This window comes from Frieseomelitta varia, unplaced genomic scaffold (assembly GCF_011392965.1).
Source record: "Frieseomelitta varia isolate USP_RPSP 00005682 unplaced genomic scaffold, Fvar_1.2 scaffold_204, whole genome shotgun sequence".
NCBI classification, from domain to species: Eukaryota; Metazoa; Arthropoda; class Insecta; order Hymenoptera; family Apidae; genus Frieseomelitta; species Frieseomelitta varia.
In genome coordinates, this window is record NW_025109795.1 from 16582 (window position 1) to 35067 (window position 18486).

Genomic DNA, 18486 nt, shown 5'->3' on the forward strand with positions numbered 1-18486 from the left:
GAATGAATAAACCTAGTACCTTACTGGGGTTTTGTGTGATCATACCGACATAGTAAAAAAATCACTGGTTTTTTTAGCGCACTTTATATTTAAAGAACGGTAAATTAGAAAATTACATCAAGTGAAACGATCGAGGTTGGTCAAGTAGTAAATGCGCCAGGAATATGATTTTTGAAACTCATTGCAGCTTTGTCAAACTTTCAGAAACCGAAATGTGAAGCTAGTAACTAACTGAAATCATCTTATTACATACATATGTCGTCGGTAATGGCGGTGCAAAACTTATCTGAATTGGTACGGCAGGATATGACATGAAAATGATAAAAGGGTCCATAGACCTCCCAATCGTAGGTCGGAAAAATATATTGTATGCTTCGTGTATTCTGCGTCCATGTCTATTTTGTAGTAGTAACTGTTTGAACCATTCTCGAACGTACATGACACATATTGGCCGTACGCCATTGTCCTCTCAACCAATACAAGAAAATGTATTGTGATTAGTTACATTTTTGACAAGGTATGAATATATGTATACATATACGATATAATTGCATAACATTAACAAATTATTTCTTTTTAGAAGTCAATCAATCGAATAATAAATGTCTAATCCATTTCGTTGTATAAAATCAAAACGCAGATAATTTTCCTTTCAATGAAAATATTATTCAGCACTTGAAAAAAATAACGTCAATATATATGTATGTTAATGTTATACAATCTACAAATATAAATATATCTATTATCAGGAACATATGTACACATGCAAAGGTGATAATTTTTCTTTTAAAATAGTTTCATTGTTTACTGCGTTATTTTTTACTGTATTGGCAAAAACGAAAGTACTTTTTATCGATATACAACGAGATTTTGTCAATATTACTTTTGCACCACGTGACAAAATTTCATCTTCGTTATATTATTGTAACACATACAAAACAAATAAACTTTCGTCAAATTTACACAATTCGAGCTAACCTATTTCATTTAAAAAACGACGTTGCATCATTTCTTATAAAATTCCTTTGCAGTCATAAGAAGATAATATTTTACATGCAACTCAAAAATGACGAATCCCAATATTTACGAAGCAGTCATACTTTAAAACAGAATCTTGATATCTATTTTGAGTTATACAAAATGTGTTAATCGTTTATTTATATCACAACTGTGCTGCATTTCCAGTTAACCGGTCACTGTAACAGTGTGTAATTTAAAATAATGTACTAAATTAAAACTGTCAAACAAGACGTGTTTACGAAATAATGGAAGAGATTTGGTTCCACCTATCAAATCAATTCGAGACACTTCAGGTAATTGCAATTTTCAATAAAAGTAATATTGACAACTTTGTTTCTTTTTTCTTTTTTTTAATTTATTAGCAATATATATATATATATTACATTTATTATATATATTATTACATTTGTTCCCAAATTAAAAAAATATAATTGATATTCCACTTTCTCTTTTCAATATCGTACATTAAATTTTTTTGGGGGGGAGAGAAGATTCAAACCTCGTTACTTGCACAACAAGGGCAACAATGGATTATAACATTGTTAACTCAAGCACGTCAAGTTTTTTACAAATTACACGAAAACCAAAACATGCAAAATGTCAAGGACATTGTACAACATATACTTATTTGGATTGAAAATGCTTGGGAACAATTGCAATTTCAATATTATAATGCACACATTAATGTCAGAGGACTTTACAAACAAATAAAGAGTTTATATAACAATGAAGGTATCAAAAAGTTTGGACATTTTATAACTTAATATTAATATTAATTGAAACAGAAAAAAATATCATAGAAATATAATTCTTTTAATATAAAAAAAATTTTTTTTTTCAGTGTCAAAAAGAGAACTTGCATTTTGTCTAGCAGGTTTAATTGTTGGTACTTTAATTGGTTATTATATTGGAATCAATTGGGGGCATGTATCTCATCATATGCATCATATAAAAGCTGTAATATGTCACCATTACATTGGTATTGAGGTATTGTATTAAATTATATTAATACATATGAAAATAAATAACTTTAAGTTAATATAACTGAATAATATAAACAACCGAAGTAATATTACTGAAGAAAATATATCTTTATTATAATAATACAGGGTGTATCTATGATAGATGATGCAGAAATGCCTATAATTGAAAGATCTAATGAATTATTGGTACAAGTTAAAGCAGCTTCTGTTAATATTGTTGATACAAAGATATGTTATGGTTACTCCAAAATTTACAGAAGACTCCTCAATTCTGGTGTAAGTAAATTAAAACTTTGTCATAGTGTGTTAAAAAATTTTATTTATCCATTCTTAGAAACACAAAGAACTACCAGTGACATTAGGCAGAGATTGCACTGGAATAGTGGTAGGTATAGGACAAAATGTTATCAATTTTGATATTGGAGATGAAGTATTGTTAGCTGTACCTTCATGGGCTCCTGGTACAATGGCAGAATATATAGTTGTCCCAGAAAGTCAAGTAGTTAAACGACCGAAACTTTTTACCTTTGAAGCATCTGCAAGTCTACCCTACAGTGGATGCTTAGCCTGGGATGCCTTGGTTAATAGATCTGCAATTCAAGAAGGCAATGCAAAAGGAAAACGGTATAATAATTAAATAGAAAAGTATCAGTTATTGTTATATACTTTTTAAATATTTTATAGAGTACTTATATATGGTGGAAATACCCCTGTTGGTTGTATCTTAACTCAATTAGTTAAGTTATGGGGTGGATATGTAGTTACAATGTCTAGACCAAATGCAATTCCTGTATCAAAAGCTTTAGGAGCAGATGATGTTATAGCACTAGACGATTCAGATGTAGAAAAAGAGTTGCAATTACATGATAAGTATGTAAAATATAAACATTATTTTATGGAAAATAAATTTATTTGTGTTAAGTAATTAATGTATTTTTAGATTCGATTCTATATTTTATACTGGAGGACAACCAATTGACGAACGTATATTAAAGCAGCACTTAATGCCTTATGGTTCTTATGTCTCGACTGTTCCCGAACAATTAACATCTGACTCATTAGGTTTCATATTTGGAAGCATATTTGCTGGATGTGTACGAATAAAGTTACTAGTTCAGGTACATAAAATTATGTACTTAATAATTTGATTCTAAATTCGATATTTATATAAAGTTTCTTGTAGTACGTGCTTGGATTTAATATGCATCAGTGGAAAGAAGGTTCGAAAATGAATGCAACGTACTTGCAGGCATTGTGCGATTTAGTTGACGCTGATCAATTACAGATGGTTGTAGACAGGGTGTATGGACCTTACAATATCGAACAAGCATTATATCATATACTAGATCCCAATGCTATTGGTAGTACTATAATAACATTTCAGTGACAATTGAATATTATGTGTAGAAAAGATTTCAGTTATATAAATATCAGTTTCTTTTATTAATATATATCTTAAATAATATCCCTACCACCTAATTACTGCCAAATACCATCCAACATTCAAATAAACTTTAATAAAGACATATGATGCAAAAACAAGACTGAATAAATATTGTAATAAAATTTACTTTATATATGCAGTTACATAGTTTATATAATTTCAAATTGTTATTTACTTGTATATATAAATGAAAAAAAAAACTATGTAACAAAATATACCAGGAAGTTAGACAATAAATATTGGGTGGTATATGTATACATATGTAAAATAAAAAAATATTACTTGAATTTGTATAGTTTTATCAAATAAATATAAAACTGTTATATTGTAATATATTCAGATTTATTTGCAGCAATTTTATACATATATGATTATTCGAGAAATTATTCGAGACCATTATATTTGTATAAATATTCATATATAAGACTTGTAAAAATTAAGAAACTATGAGTATTCCAAACAATTATTTTGGTGGTCTTCCACGTGGTTTTCCTATTGTCCCCTTTTTATTTTTTTTATTCGTTGTCTTTGAGTCTTCCACCTATTTTAATATAAGAAAATTTAATTGATCAGAAAAAAAGAATGATTTTAGAAACCATTATTTATACTTACTTTACGCTTCAAAGGATTTGGGCTTGATAGTACTTTAAAGAATGTATCTAGTCGTCCTTGGGTAGAAGTATTTCGTGCTTTATGCAGTTTCTTTGCCCCATTTCTTACTCTTTCCTCATTAAATTGCTTATCACCACATAGATATTTTATTAATCCTTCCTCATCAGGTTCTGTCCATTTCAACTTATGCAAAAATTAAAATAATTATAAATATTTTTAATCATCTATTCCTCGTGTTACATATACAATATTATATTTACATCAATCGTTTCAGGATCTGTTATTTCAGGTTCTTGAAATAATAATCGAGCTTGTTTATAATTCCAATCTTCTGGAATGGGAAACTTCTTAGTATCCAAGTTTTCTATGATTTTCTCAAGTGATCTATGTGTTTTAATTAATTCTATAGCTCTTTTTGGTCCGACTCCTTTAATGCTATTTGTATAATCACAACCCAACATTATACAAAGGTCAATAAACTGTAAATAAGCGAAAACCACAAATGATTAATTCTTAGAAAATAAATATTTTTAATTGCCTTTTAAATACAATTTTTACGTACTTCATTATGATTTAATTCAAGGCCTTCTAATACTTTATCAAAATGGAACTCTTGTATGGGCATTTTTCTTGCTTCGCTAAATGTTAGTCGTCTGAGCAAAACATTGCATCCAAAAGTAAGTGCATCCATATCTTCTGTAGCTGTTGCATAGACCTTACCAGCCTTTACCAAAGCAGCACATTGAGCTTCAGCTTCACAAGGAGCCTATAAAGGAGCAACATATTGCAGTGAAATTTATGATCAAACATGTCTTATTCTATATCTACTATATCTACCTACATCAATGAAAGGAATGCCCATTAACTGCAATAATTGTTTAGCTTCTTCTGCATGTGTTTTTGTAACTTTTACTAATCTTCTATTAAATTTTTCTACATCCTCTGCATTTCCTAAAAGATATATAATAAAAATTTTAAAATGATACATAAATTGATGTAATCTCTACTTATTATACATATATAATAATATTAAACCAAATTAAGGAAAAATATAATCATTTTTAAGATAAAACAGTAAGATGTTTGGAAGTACCAGCTTCCTCTGCTGCCTGTAACAACTTCTGTGCTTCATCTCTTCTTTCAGCTCGTTTAGCTAATTCTCCACCTTTCAGATCTGGTGGTTTTCCATCAAATACATATACAGGCTTTATTCCTTGTTCTACTAGACGTATTGTTCGATAAAACGTACCCATTAAATGACTGTAATATTGAAAAAATTAAAAGTAATACAAAATTATATATATATAGTCACTTGTTAAAGTATATACCTTGTTGTTTCACCATCTACAGATGTAAGTTGAGCTCCTTCACTCCGTACAGCAATAAGAAATTGATATAAACACATAGATGCATCTATGGCCACTTTACGACCTAGAATAAAAAATGAGAATGTAAAATAGTTATCTTCAATGAATTTTGATCTTAATGTGATTCAGAACTCCGAAATATTTTAATGAAATATGTAATAAATGTACCAAAATAATGCTTCAACTCCTGTTCTCTAATGGCCCCTGGCGATATATCTGCTATTAATTTTGCTAAACCTAAAATACCCATGATAATATCACTCAGTCACCTAATTATCGGGTTAAGTTAAATAAATGGTACGTGAGACATATAATCGAAAGGACATGTGTAAATAAAGGAGATTTCGCGCCAATATTTTACTACAGTTTGTTCATTAGATATTACGAAAATTAAAGTTACTAAAACATTTACTACATACAAATCTTTTTTATTTTACTAAAATTTATTCTATTAAGATGATTATTGTGTAATATTGCACTATTTATGTCGAGTATTATAATATTTATGTTGATATCAAATAAAATCATGAAGTTTCATATAATAAATTGGATTCATATATCATTACTGCATATTTGAAATTAAGAAGGTATTTTGATAAATAATAATATATATTTTACAATAATTATATGATATTATTATAATAATGTCAATGGAAATACGTCATAAATTAATACTTTATAACTTGTGTCGCTATATGTATGTGTCAATATCAATGTACGTAAGTATGTACATATCTATAGTACATGGTTCCACGTGGTTGAAGTATTAGAAGTTGTATGAGGCTTTGTAATATATTTTTGTAATACATATATTTGTTATGGGAAATGGATAATTGCGATTTAATAAAAACAATTGAAGATGATCAAGAAGTGCCAAATTTCTCTGAAGATTCTGACATTGAAGATGATGTAAGATATAATTTAACAAATTATGTTGCATTACTACAACTTTACGTAATTAAAAATGATGTTTATTTTTCGTATAATTCTTGATTTGGAAAGATAAAAATTTCGGAATTAATGTAGTTTCAGCCCAGCAAACAAAAGAAAAAAGAAAATAAAGACTTTGATAACAACTTTCAATTTTTAAGTGATATTTCCGATTATAATAAAGACACATGGAATGACTTAAGCAAGTACATAAAAAGAAAAGCTAAAACAAAACTTGATGACAAAATTAAAAGAATTAGGCGAGGGTCTGAACATGAGACACAAGTATGTACATATAATTTTATGTTATTTCTTATAATTATTCTAATGGTAAATATAATAATTACCATTGTGTCTTGTTTTTTCAGGATGAACTTGATAGTGAAACCAATGCAGATTTACCTGAGATTAAAAAAGAAGATAGTGAACTATCTTTATCGGAAGATGAACTTAAAAAAGGTAACAATACTTCATTAAGTTTTGTTTTATGATGTAAAATTATAAATATGTTTTATTTTAGATATATTTAAGACTAAAAAAAAGAAAAGTAAAAAGAAAAAGATAATTAAAGAAAATGACGAAGAAACAATCAATTTTGAAGAGTATTCAAATATAGAATCTCATGCAACATTTTATCAAATGAATTTATCCCGTCCTTTATTAAAGGTATTATGTAAATACATTACATTATATAGACTTTAAATTTAATATTTCATATATTATCAAATACTAATTCATGATGTATATTCTTCAAAGGCTATAACAACCATGAATTTTGTGCATCCTACACCTATACAAGCTTCTACTATTCCTGTTGCATTAATGGGTCGTGACATATGTGGTTGTGCTGCTACAGGTACTGGTAAAACTGCAGCTTATATGTTGCCAACTCTAGAAAGATTATTATATAGACCATTAGATGGTCCTGCTATTTCTCGTGTTCTTGTTCTTGTTCCAACAAGAGAACTTGGTGTGCAAGTGTATCAAGTTACAAAACAATTATCCCAATTTACAACAATTGAAGTAGGGTTATCTGTGGGTGGTTTAGATGTGAAAACTCAAGTATGTAGATTATATTGTAGCAATATTACTAAATGAATATTACAAATCAGTAATTTTGTACTAATTTATTACTATATTTATATTAGGAAGCTGTATTAAGAAAGAACCCAGATATAGTAATAGCTACTCCAGGAAGATTAATTGATCATTTAAGAAATGCACCATCATTTTCATTAGATAACATCGAAGTGCTTATATTAGATGAAGCAGACAGGTAAATAAAAAAACAATGTCTAATTTATATTCCTTTCATATTATAATTAGAAGATTATATATTTTATTCAAGGATGTTAGATGAATACTTTGCAGAACAGATGAAGTACATAGTAAAACAATGCTCTAGAAGTAGACAAACAATTTTATTCTCAGCTACTATGACTGAAAAGGTGAAAGATTTGGCTGCTGTATCTTTAGATAAACCTGTTAAAGTTTTCGTAGATAGTAATCAGGATGTCGCTTTTAATTTACGCCAAGAATTTATCCGGTAAAATAATATCTTATGCAACTAATTATGTTTATATTTTTATTTAATGTTTATATTTATTTATTATATAAACGATACGAAAGGATACGAAAAGAAAGAGAAGGAGATCGAGAAGCAATTTTGGCAGCCTTAATTCGTAGAACCTTTCATGATCATGTCATGGTTTTTGTACAAACCAAAAAACAGGCTCATAGATTACACATTCTGTTAGGATTATTAGGTATCAAGGTATTTAAAATAGCTTAATGAATATTGATATGAATGAAGATTTATAATAAAAAAAGATAATTTTTTAAATCTTGAATTAATCTTTTTTTTATTTTACATAATCGGTAGGTTGGAGAACTTCATGGAAATCTTACACAACCACAACGTCTAGAAAATTTAACAAAATTTAAAAACGAAGAAATAGATATTTTATTAGCAACAGATGTTGCTGCAAGAGGTTTAGATATTAGTGGGGTAAAAACTGTAATTAATTTTGTAATGCCAGCTACTATGCAACATTATATTCATAGGTATCGATATTTTATTTGTATGTAAATTTTTACAAATATTTGTTACAAGAAAAAGCTGATTATTTGATAATGCACTTGTTAGAGTTGGAAGAACGGCAAGAGCTGGTCGTATTGGAGTATCAGTATCATTAGCTGGAGAACAAGAACGTTCTTTAGTTAAAGAGATTATTAAAAATGCAAAAAATCCAGTAAAGAATCGAATAATACCTCCTGATATAATTCATAAATATTCTAAAAAATTACAATCTCTTGAACCTGATGTTGACAAAATTTTAGAAGAGGAACGAAATGAAAGAGAATTAGCTAAGATAGAAAATCAAGCAAATCGAGTAGAAAAATTATTAAAGAACGAAAATAATAAAGAGGCTCAAAGAACTTGGTTCCAAACTCAAAAAGAAAGAAAAGAAGAAAAAGGTAATTTTAATTTTTTTTTTATCTATTAGTTGTAGTTATATAAAATTTCACGCACAATATAGATATCATAATAATTTGTATCATTTTTAGAGAAATTATCATTAACTGAAAAACAACCAAATAAGAAGAAGAAACAAAAAAGTACAAAACCATTAAATGTAGTTGAAGAAAAGAAAGAGAAATCTAAAAAACCTAAAAAGGAAACAGCAGAGGATAGAACCAAAAGAGAATTAGAAAAAATTGCAGCATATCAAGCAAGATTAGCTAAAAAAAAGAACAAACAAAGTAAAATTCGAACAATTATTGAGGATGATAAATTTGCATCTAATAGAAGAGGTATATTGTAGTATAAAAGTAAACTGTTCTTTTTAGCTACAAAAAATTAAATCTCTTTTTTGCTTATAATTTCAATTCTATTTTAGTATCACAAAAACGGCCAAAATCTTCATTTGCTGCTGATTTAACAAATACAAGTAAAAAAGCTGTGAAAAAAATGCGTTACGAGTAAGTATATTTTATTAGAATAAATTAAAATTAGGTATTACAAATTTTTTTAGATTATTTTTATAAACATACATATATAATATTATTTTTATAAGCAATTATTTCATTTATTTTAGGGCAAATGTTAAAAAGAATCAGAATAAAAGAAAAAGTGTAAAAAATTTAAGCGTAGGGAAGAAGGATAATAGAAAAAATCTTAAAAAACGTTAAATTAAATTTTGATATCTGTAACTATATCTGATTAAATACATACCATTTTACTTAATTTGTTTTATTATAGAACCGTTACAATGCGTCATTTATGTCTCACAGATTGACAGATGAATAGACTGATTAATTGTTTTTTTTTCATCAGAATATGTATACTTTGTAGTCTATAACCTGTTTGAAAAAATTGCAGTACCATGCAATTAAATACTTATAAAAACAGATATTTGATAATAATGCTACAAAATACAATTTTATTTTAATTCAAAACAACTTAAACTTACAAATTATTTAAAGAAGTATCAAATTAAATTTTAAGAAGCTGAATTAGAATTAACAATATTACAATAACAGTATATACTGTTGATGACTTATGAACAATGCTTTGTACATGACAAATAAAAAATGACTTTTATGAATGTTTAAAAAATTAAAAATAGTAAAATTTGCATTGTACTGTAATTTCAGTGAAGAGGTAATAGGTATGTGTTAATTCTATAATGTTTATATAATAAGAACAAACATTCATCACCATTCACAGCCTCATACATAATTCTCATTCTCATCTTAAAGTTTAATACAATTTAATGCTTAAGACTAAGTTCTAACGATGATAAAAGAAATTTTATAAAACCTAGGCCCATTTTAAATTATTTGAATGCTATTCAAATTTGTATCCAATTTCCTGATTTTTTTCTAAAAAATGTAAGGATATTTATTTTTAATTCTAAATATTAAGTAAATTCTATAAATAAAATTTTACACTTAATCTATATTTATTCAGAAGTTTTATTTATTTTTGATCGTTATATTTGTGAAATAAAAAATATTTTATATGCTGAATACATTATGTTTAAAACAATAGATAATATATATAACAAAAAACATTTATATATGTAAAATTACTATTACATAAATATTTATAAATGCAATGAATGTTTTTTAACACCTTATAAAATACAAAATAAAAATATGAAGCTTTTTAAGTCATTTAAAATATGTATACAATTCTCTGAGATAACGGAATAATACTTTTACTACATTTTTTATACATATAAAAATGTTTTGGATACAAATTTGAATTGAAGTGATATGAAAGTAATTTATAATACATATACAATAATGACAGTAATGGAAAATAACTGCCACATTCGAGAATGATAAACTTCAACTGATTATTAAATTGGTGGTGCATTGTTGATACTTTTGTATAACAAAAATTTTTACGATTATTTTTTATATGAATGCGCACTATCGTCGAAGTCGAAGATATTTATATGTATACATGTATTATATATTGTTGAAGTATTTAGAAGGACACCTTATCTGAAATAAATTAATAATTAGTGGCCGTGCGCTGACCAAATCTCATTTAAATTAATTTAGGATTAAAATATAAACAAATAATTTCATAAAATACCTATCTTTTCAGAAAATAATGGTTATCAAAATTGTCATTTTTTTGATAAAATAATAGTAATAAGGTAATAATATTAATAATAATATAATATGATAATAATAATAATGATAATCGAATTAATAGAAACAAACTTTGGATCACAAAGCCAATTGACACACTTTTTTGTCTAGTACACGATGTTCACAGAAATCCAACAACGTCATGTTGTTCTCTTCTGCGTATAAAGATTTAATGAAGTGTATTGTTTCGATGTATAATAAATATGATTATTTTTTACTGAAAACTACAATTAAATTCGATGATATCATGTATGGATTTTACTAATTGGAAATGGTTTACAAAAATTTTTATATAGTTTCATTGATCTATGAAGAAAAATGCACATGAAATAGTATAAACATTTGTATTCATCAATGCAAAAGTGAACAATGTAACAATTGTCAGATATTTCATAAGAAAGAAAGACTTTTAATTGGGAAATATTTTTCAAAACTTATATAAAAAAGATAATGGTCATACAGTTATAAAGTTTGAAGGATTGTATTTTTTATCATTGAATGTGCCACTGCTTTTCTTAATGTATAGAGAAATTAAAAGCAAAACAAATTTATGTTCCATTTCATAATTAAAACAAGAGTATCTTTTACATAGCCAAATACTAAATTTTTAATTTCTTTAAGAATATGATGTAACTCCATAAAGTTCTTTGACTTGTAAGCTTACATGTATTAATTATTTGACGTTACTGTATCATTATCTTAACATCTTACTGTCTAGACATACGCGAATGACAGGTTTATTAATTGTTGTACATAACCAAAATATTCTGTTTTCTAATTTGTAAAGTATTTTTAGATTCTTTAATTTTTATGATCATCACGTCCTTTAAGTCTTTCCCCTATTACTAACATCCCCTTGAATATAGTTCATTCACTTAATTATTTATTTACTTTATCTGATTCTCTTAATGCCCTCTTTGCTGGTGGTTCTTCAATCTGAAAAATTATAGCTTTACTATACACCAAATTGCAATTACAAATATGTTTACTTACTTCTTCCTCTAAACCAGGTAATTGAATTCTAGTTTCCGATGCTTCTGCTGGCTGTAAGAAAATTTTTAATACATTTATATGGCATTTTATATTTTTGAAATATGAAGTATATGTTACAAAATAAAAATAAATGTTTAATATAAATATATTATAAATAATTTTACCTGTGCATCAATACATTCCACTTCTCCAATTTGCAGCTTGAAATTACATATACTCATAGTTTTTTTAAGACTTATTTATATATACATATATATTATTCATAAAAAAATTATAAATTAAATCTACATAATAAATTAACGATCTAAATCATACTTTGTATAAAAGCTATGTATTATTTTAATTGTCTTACCCTTGCATCAGTTTCATTTGGCCCAATGCCCACTTCCTTTTGTTGTTTGGACTTAGCTCTACGTTGTGGTCTTTCACTGACAGAATGTGTATTATGAAGAGAACCTTTTCCTTTAGGATTCGACATATTTATTTGCATTTCAGCAGGTAAGTAATTCCTAGTATTAGCCAATAATTCATCTGCTCGTTTGAAGTACATAGTGGGAATTCGTGTTTCACTTGGGAATTCTTTCATGTCGAAATTTGTTGTTTTTGTATATATCACATTCATAGCCAAATCGCAAACAGCCCATAATTTCTGCAAATACATAGGAAATATAAACTATTTATACTTAATGCATAAATAATAAATAATTTATTATAATTACATAATTCATGTTATTATCTTCAGGTTTTAAAGCATCTTTATGACTTTTCATTCGTTCTATAAGATTTTTATAAAAACCATAACAATAATATTCATTCTTTGTTATAAGTGGTTCTAATATAAACCATAAACATTGCTGTATCACTTTCAACTGATTAATCATTAGATGACTTGTAAATTCTGGATCATGTGCAAGAATAGGGACTGCAAATACTAACATATAGTCAGGAAGAATGTGCGGCAGCTGACCTGTAATATCAATATAATAACAATTAAACAGAATATTTTATATTTATCTTTTTCCGCAATAATATATATTTTAATAATAAAAAATAATGTTAAACAATATTTCGATAATGCCTTACTATTTAGTTTCTTACCCATGGCCCGTTCCACTGTACCCAATGACAATGTTTTAACATAATCTCTCCTCTTATTTATATCGGTTTGCATATAAGTTTTTAAAACACATTTTAATCTTTTATCCTGTTCCTTTCCAGCAAGCGCATAATAGCCCATAAAATCTAGTGGCAAACACTTATTTGGAATTCCTCTTCCAAGTCCTTTATGTAATTTGCTACCAAAAGCTTCTCTCACTTGTGGAACTTCGTCCTATAAAAAATATATTTTTACATTTTCTTTAACAAAATTTATATTTATATATACATGTAAAATTTATTTTAAAAGATATATTAATAAATCATAATTTATAAAAACGTACCACCATAAGTTGAGACAAATTGTAGAATTGTTCTGCCGTAAATTGATCACCAACACCTTTTTGTTCGCAAATCTTTAGCATTGAACAACCAGCTTGTAACCGTAACCAACTCATTTCTGCTTTACTTAAACGACTCTGCTGCAAAAGATCTCCTTTGTTTACTACAAATGCATTCAACATTCTAAATGTCTTTTGCGCAGAAAGTACATCAGTCTTCAATCCTAGTAACCAGCGGGCCATACACTTCAATCCTTCTAATCTACAACGTGTTTCTTCAGGTAATTGATCTTCTCTGCACCAGTCTCCTTCGATAGTATCAGCAGTTTGTTCACTGCTTTCTTTCACTAATAACTCCTTGACTATCTATAAATTTGTTACACTTAAGCTAAATCAAATCATGTTATAATTTTAAAATAATAGCAATTGAACAGGATTTACCTTCCTAGATACCATATTTTTTATTTGTACTTGATACTTTTCTGGTAAATTATAAGCTATATGACCTAATGTAACTATAGATGTTCGATAATATTCTGAAGTTGGTGTAAGACTATTTTTAATTCTTTCAATAATTTCAGGAAAAATAGTATCATGGATATTAGTCATATTAACAAATAAACACCTGACAGCTTGTTTTGCTTGTTTCGGTGTTCCTGTTTCTGCGAAATTTTTACATATTGGAACCATAAGATTCATAATATCCGGCGCAACATCACATAAAGGTTTATATTTTCCTAAAAATGTGAAAATTGAAAGAACCAATGGTGCTACCATTTCATCTTCCAATTGCAAAAGCTGGACAAGTTGCATAAGAATATCATTGTGAAGAAAATGTGGACCAAATACGAATGAGAGCATCTAGAAGAAAAACATTGTATATGTATTTAAACGTAAATAATGAAAATGCTTTTGTAAAATAAAATTACAGACATACCACAAGTAACCTCAGACCCTTTTCACCTGCATTATTTGGATTAAGTCCAACTTCTTCTATTACATTGCCTCCTTTTAAACAGTCTAATACATATCCAATTAAGACCTGTTATAATGTAACGTAAGATATTTATAATGTAAATATAATGTAAGAATATGAATATGAGATATATATACGAAAAAAATAGCCATATATACTTACCCTAATTGCTTCTTCATCAATCATTACAGAGCTGACTCTTTCTAATAACATTTTTATTGTGTTATAGTACAAATTTGTCATGACAGGTTGACCTAATTTTTTAAGAACCATACTTATTGTATCTGCGCACTCTTTACAAGAAACATTTGGTTGAACTATTGTTTCCATTCCTTGCAATAAAGTTGAATCTTTTTTCATGTGAGCACTAAACTTCTGTAAAAATTCTTGCACCTTCATAGGATCTGGTAGAAAGCGAGATATTTGATGGATTTTAGTTACAACTTCAACCATAGCATCTGACTTTTTTACAATTTCTAACCATTCAACCACTGCCCTTCGCACACTAAAGTATAAAATTTCATATAAAAATACAAAATGAATGTATTAAATAATATATAAAAAAATAAGAAAAATGTACTTACGCAAGTTGATGCTTTTGTAATTCAACAAATGCTTTAGATGCATGGTCATCAATTGTACCTAATAAATGATACAATTTTTTCATTCTTTCACCAGCTGGTAGTTGATAAGGAACTAAGCAAGTGTTTAATAATCTTTCTACCAATAATCTGTCTTCCATTCCTGCCATATAATAACCATGTAATATTTTATCTTTTATCCAAGTAACAGCCTTTTTTGTAGCTTGCGGTACATCTGCATCATTCAAATGTTTTTTATATATCATTGCCAATCCTGCCATTGCTTCTTTCCTGATTTTAAACTGAAAATTAATTCAATTATTAATATTTTATCATATTTTACAGTTCATATAAATATAATGATTTATATAAAAAATAACATGCCTTTTTATCTAATGTTCTTTCTTTAACAAATTCTAATAAATCTTCACTGTCTGACACTACTTCAAAGTCCCTCCTGGCAGTGGTCACTATAGCCATAACAACTTCGTATCGAACACTTTCGTCCGCATCGTGTTGTCTTAATTTTAAAGTATCAGTAATATCTTTCCTCAATTCGGGATGGTTTAATAAAAAATGCATTGAATACTGCACACATTTGATACGAATTGATACACTGATGTCATTAAATCTTCCTAAAAATGCGCGCCATAATTGCGTATGTTGCACAGCTAATTGAGACCCTTTCTCAGAAAACATTCTTGCTAACAATGCTACAGCACCCAATCTTTCAGATTCTGAGGAAGATTTTAATTTACATTCTAACTGTGGTAGGACGGACAACAAGACGCTTGGACATATATGATTTAATTCATAAATTAAATCGTACACTTTCTTGCAAATTTGTAAACTTTTTTCCTCCTTGCCCAAGATTAATACATGGTTAAAGAACTGTAAATATTAAAATTAAATATTGAAATATTAAATGTTTTGTATTATTAACTTCTGTTTTGTTTGTGTTATAGATTTATAAATAAAAATAATGTTTTTTTTTACTCACTGCTTGAATATATGGTTCTAATGTATCGCTACATTTGATTACGAGTTCTTTTGCTAGTAAATATGCATTTTTCTTCTGTGTCTTGTTTGGTTCTACGATATTCATAAGTATGATGTCTAAAAGTTCATTGCTAACAATGTCTGATTCTGTAATAAGTGGACATAATACATCTAACATAAAACTTTTGACTTTTCCAGAATGTTCATCGCTGAAATCATTAGAATCACAAGAGGCTTTAATACTTATTTAGATATATTTAACTATATTTGTTAACTATTCATTTATGTATTGTACTGTATAATCATGTTATACGCACTTTACTATCCTAAACATAAGAGAAAAAAGTGCACAGAAGATTTCTTGGCAATCCTCTAATTCAAAACACATATTAAATGATTTCACATATGCTAAATTTTCCAAAAGATAAAAATATCTTTTAAAAGCAGGATCTTTTGGATCTTTTAATCCAGCTAACTGTTTAATCAGAAACAAAAATATTGTTTTGACCTATGACAGATAAAAGTTTATTAAATTTTACTATTAGTAATTTACTATTAAATTTTAGTAATAAAACAAAATAGAAATATTTGTAAAAAATATTCTGTATTTAAAACTTTGTAATTAATTAACTTTTATTACCTGCTCTGCATCTTTATATGGAGCTTCTGGAGCATAAACCCTCAAAACATCGGCAATGCAACACGCAATTAGAAGTTGTACATCTTTACTTTGATGCATTAAAAAATGTTCTTCAGCCAAATGTAATGCAAGTGGTATATATTGTTGATACATTCCTTCATCTTGGCCCATTGCTTGTAATGTATGAGCTAATGTCTATTTAGTAAATATTTTAATATGAATTATTTCTTTTATTGTTATTTTTTTTATATGTATATTCTGTGTAAGAAATAAGATATGTATAAAATATTTTATCAGATATACCTTTAATCTTCTAATAAGTTCGTCTGGACCCAGATCTTCTGTGACAGATCTGCACCCTTGCGGGTAAACTATTTCTGACATGTTTGCTAAATGATTTAACCAAATGTGAAAAACTTTATATTCTTAAAATAATCTAGAACACAGTCCAAATTCTGAAATGTTATATATCTGATTAGTGATTGTTTTGTAATTTTTAAAATATTATATTGAATGTTTTAACTAATAAAATAATTCTATTAAAATGAATTTTTTTAAAATTACACTGTGCTATTCTTGAAACTATATATTTTACAATGTAAGTTATAACTCAATGTATATGATAATCTACAATATAATTATAATTTTATATGACGCTTAGTCAATTATATAACTAAATAAGGAAACATAAATTTATGATATTAAAAATGAAAGAAATAAACATAAAATCAACAAATAAAAAAGAACAAATTAATCAGAAAGAAAAGCGAACATCAATATTTATATTATTATTAAACTAATAACTTTTATTTTTACGTGCCTTTATACTTTTAATATCAACAAATTGTAAGAAAAAGTTTCTACATACGCGGAACAAACATCAATCATATAAGAGAAATATAACTTAAATCAATTAATTCAAAGATAATATAACATGCTAATTTATGTTTACTAATATTAAAATACGATATAATTATTTTAAAACGAATTATAATGAAACATCACAACAGGTTATGTCTCCGATTCGTGCATAAATATAAGAAAACAATGTAAACAACATTACTATTTAGCACACTTACAGAGATAAAGAATTTTAAAATACATTATTATACAAAAGATGTTGAATATTACGTTTATTAGAGGACGTATTACCTCAAGATATGCATAGGCACCACAAGGCCTGTGACACTCAAAATATCAATAAAGCAAATATATGTGATGGGTACACGGCACTATCTTAGTTTTTGGAGTTCACACACTTTCACGTTGTAATTACTACTAAGTGCGAATATATCGCCTTCGACGTAACTTCCTGAATTTTTTGTAAATATTTGGCATGGTAAAACGATCAAAATGTCAGCAAAAATGTAGCGAAATCGTTTTCATAAACGATTAAGCGTGTCAAAGGACGCGACAGCGCAATTTGATCACTTGAAGTTATCTACGTCTAACTTTATTGGAGAATACTTCAGATTCAAGTAGTTAAACAACACTAACATAAAAGTACTAAAAGGAAAATAATAATAATACTATTGGTTAGAATATATGGGAAAACATATTACGCCAAATATTATAATGATTCTGTTATATACATCGAACCGAAATTAAACCATAGTCTAATAAAGAATTTTGATGAAAATGACATTTAAATATATGTAATTAGTAGATTTTGGAACAAAAAATATGTACAATAAAAAATTCCTAATTAATCCGATAATGCATATTACAAAAAATGAAAATATAAAAAAATATAAAAAAAATTTGTAAATATTACATGTTTTATGTGTTTTATTAATAATCTTTGCATACGATTGTAACTTGATGATAATATATAAAT

At 27.1% G+C, this 18486-nt stretch overlaps 4 protein-coding genes across 12 annotated transcripts; 2 read left to right on the plus strand and 2 right to left on the minus strand.

Annotated features, from left to right (window-relative positions):
- The first annotated feature begins 281 nt into the window (after positions 1 to 281).
- Positions 282 to 3450, plus strand: LOC122526939 (reticulon-4-interacting protein 1 homolog, mitochondrial-like). 5 transcript variants are annotated; one of them, XM_043650632.1, is made up of 10 exons: positions 282 to 517; positions 581 to 771; positions 1186 to 1313; positions 1512 to 1752; positions 1862 to 2007; positions 2130 to 2279; positions 2338 to 2627; positions 2688 to 2873; positions 2944 to 3121; positions 3187 to 3450. In XM_043650632.1, the coding sequence occupies exons 3-10, from the start codon at positions 1266 to 1268 to the stop codon at positions 3388 to 3390; spliced, it is 1443 nt and encodes a 480-aa protein (XP_043506567.1). In that variant the 5' UTR covers positions 282 to 517; positions 581 to 771; positions 1186 to 1265; the 3' UTR covers positions 3391 to 3450. The 5 variants fall into 5 exon arrangements, with proteins under 5 accessions (XP_043506567.1, XP_043506565.1, XP_043506566.1 ...); XM_043650630.1 differs by having other exon boundaries at positions 283 to 517; positions 1032 to 1313; XM_043650631.1 differs by lacking the exon at positions 581 to 771 and having other exon boundaries at positions 283 to 517; positions 1032 to 1313.
- A 353-nt stretch (positions 3451 to 3803) lies between these two features.
- Positions 3804 to 5857, minus strand: LOC122526941 (flap endonuclease 1). Its single transcript, XM_043650634.1, has 8 exons — positions 5595 to 5857; positions 5388 to 5490; positions 5153 to 5319; positions 4901 to 5010; positions 4622 to 4825; positions 4320 to 4538; positions 4060 to 4242; positions 3804 to 3988 (listed from the first exon to the last, which is right to left on the minus strand). The coding sequence occupies exons 1-8, from the start codon at positions 5674 to 5676 to the stop codon at positions 3911 to 3913; spliced, it is 1146 nt and encodes a 381-aa protein (XP_043506569.1). The 5' UTR covers positions 5677 to 5857; the 3' UTR covers positions 3804 to 3910.
- A 268-nt stretch (positions 5858 to 6125) lies between these two features.
- Positions 6126 to 9598, plus strand: LOC122526938 (probable ATP-dependent RNA helicase DDX27). The gene is made up of 13 exons (XM_043650628.1): positions 6126 to 6335; positions 6453 to 6641; positions 6725 to 6815; positions 6877 to 7022; positions 7113 to 7418; positions 7505 to 7632; positions 7705 to 7902; positions 7986 to 8130; positions 8239 to 8420; positions 8503 to 8834; positions 8925 to 9170; positions 9257 to 9338; positions 9455 to 9598. Exons 1-13 carry the CDS (start codon positions 6252 to 6254, stop codon positions 9546 to 9548), a joined length of 2223 nt encoding a protein of 740 aa, XP_043506563.1. The 5' UTR covers positions 6126 to 6251; the 3' UTR covers positions 9549 to 9598.
- On the minus strand, positions 9594 to 18085 carry LOC122526937 (sister chromatid cohesion protein PDS5 homolog B). 5 transcript variants are annotated; one of them, XM_043650625.1, is made up of 17 exons: positions 17802 to 18085; positions 16953 to 17104; positions 16650 to 16844; positions 16327 to 16517; positions 16011 to 16218; positions 15395 to 15901; positions 15014 to 15312; positions 14592 to 14934; positions 14391 to 14495; positions 13895 to 14314; positions 13457 to 13819; positions 13116 to 13347; positions 12737 to 12984; positions 12370 to 12666; positions 12182 to 12217; positions 12018 to 12068; positions 9594 to 11960 (listed from the first exon to the last, which is right to left on the minus strand). In XM_043650625.1, exons 2-17 carry the CDS (start codon positions 17031 to 17033, stop codon positions 11904 to 11906), a joined length of 3633 nt encoding a protein of 1210 aa, XP_043506560.1. In that variant the 5' UTR covers positions 17034 to 17104; positions 17802 to 18085; the 3' UTR covers positions 9594 to 11903. The 5 variants fall into 5 exon arrangements, with proteins under 5 accessions (XP_043506560.1, XP_043506558.1, XP_043506559.1 ...); XM_043650623.1 differs by having other exon boundaries at positions 13101 to 13347; XM_043650624.1 differs by having other exon boundaries at positions 13101 to 13347; positions 17729 to 18085.
- Between the last annotated feature and the right edge of the window lie 401 nt (positions 18086 to 18486).

Bases quoted from the DNA above. Each gene is read 5' to 3' on its own strand.
- LOC122526937 (XM_043650623.1), bottom strand. From the start codon at position 17,033: ATGTCAGAAATAGTTTACCCGCAAGGGTGCAGATCTGTCACAGAAGAT. The intron at 15,313-15,394 runs GCATGTTATTTT...ATTAATTTTCAG, and splicing joins AAAGAACATTAGATAAAAAG to TTTAAAATCAGGAAAGAAGC. The intron at 13,348-13,456 runs GTACGTTTTTAT...TATTTTTTATAG, and splicing joins ATTTGTCTCAACTTATGGTG to GACGAAGTTCCACAAGTGAG.
- LOC122526939 (XM_043650632.1), top strand. From the start codon at position 1,266: ATGGAAGAGATTTGGTTCCACCTATCAAATCAATTCGAGACACTTCAG. The intron at 1,314-1,511 runs GTAATTGCAATT...GGGGGAGAGAAG, and splicing joins ATCAATTCGAGACACTTCAG to ATTCAAACCTCGTTACTTGC. The intron at 1,753-1,861 runs GTATCAAAAAGT...TTTTTTTTTCAG, and splicing joins GAGTTTATATAACAATGAAG to TGTCAAAAAGAGAACTTGCA.
- LOC122526941 (XM_043650634.1), bottom strand. From the start codon at position 5,676: ATGGGTATTTTAGGTTTAGCAAAATTAATAGCAGATATATCGCCAGGG. The intron at 5,491-5,594 runs GTACATTTATTA...TTTTTATTCTAG, and splicing joins GGAGTTGAAGCATTATTTTG to GTCGTAAAGTGGCCATAGAT. The intron at 3,989-4,059 runs GTAAGTATAAAT...ATATTAAAATAG, and splicing joins CAAATCCTTTGAAGCGTAAA to GTGGAAGACTCAAAGACAAC.
- LOC122526938 (XM_043650628.1), top strand. From the start codon at position 6,252: ATGGATAATTGCGATTTAATAAAAACAATTGAAGATGATCAAGAAGTG. The intron at 7,633-7,704 runs GTAAATAAAAAA...ATTTTATTCAAG, and splicing joins ATATTAGATGAAGCAGACAG to GATGTTAGATGAATACTTTG. The intron at 9,339-9,454 runs GTAAGTATATTT...CATTTATTTTAG, and splicing joins GTGAAAAAAATGCGTTACGA to GGCAAATGTTAAAAAGAATC.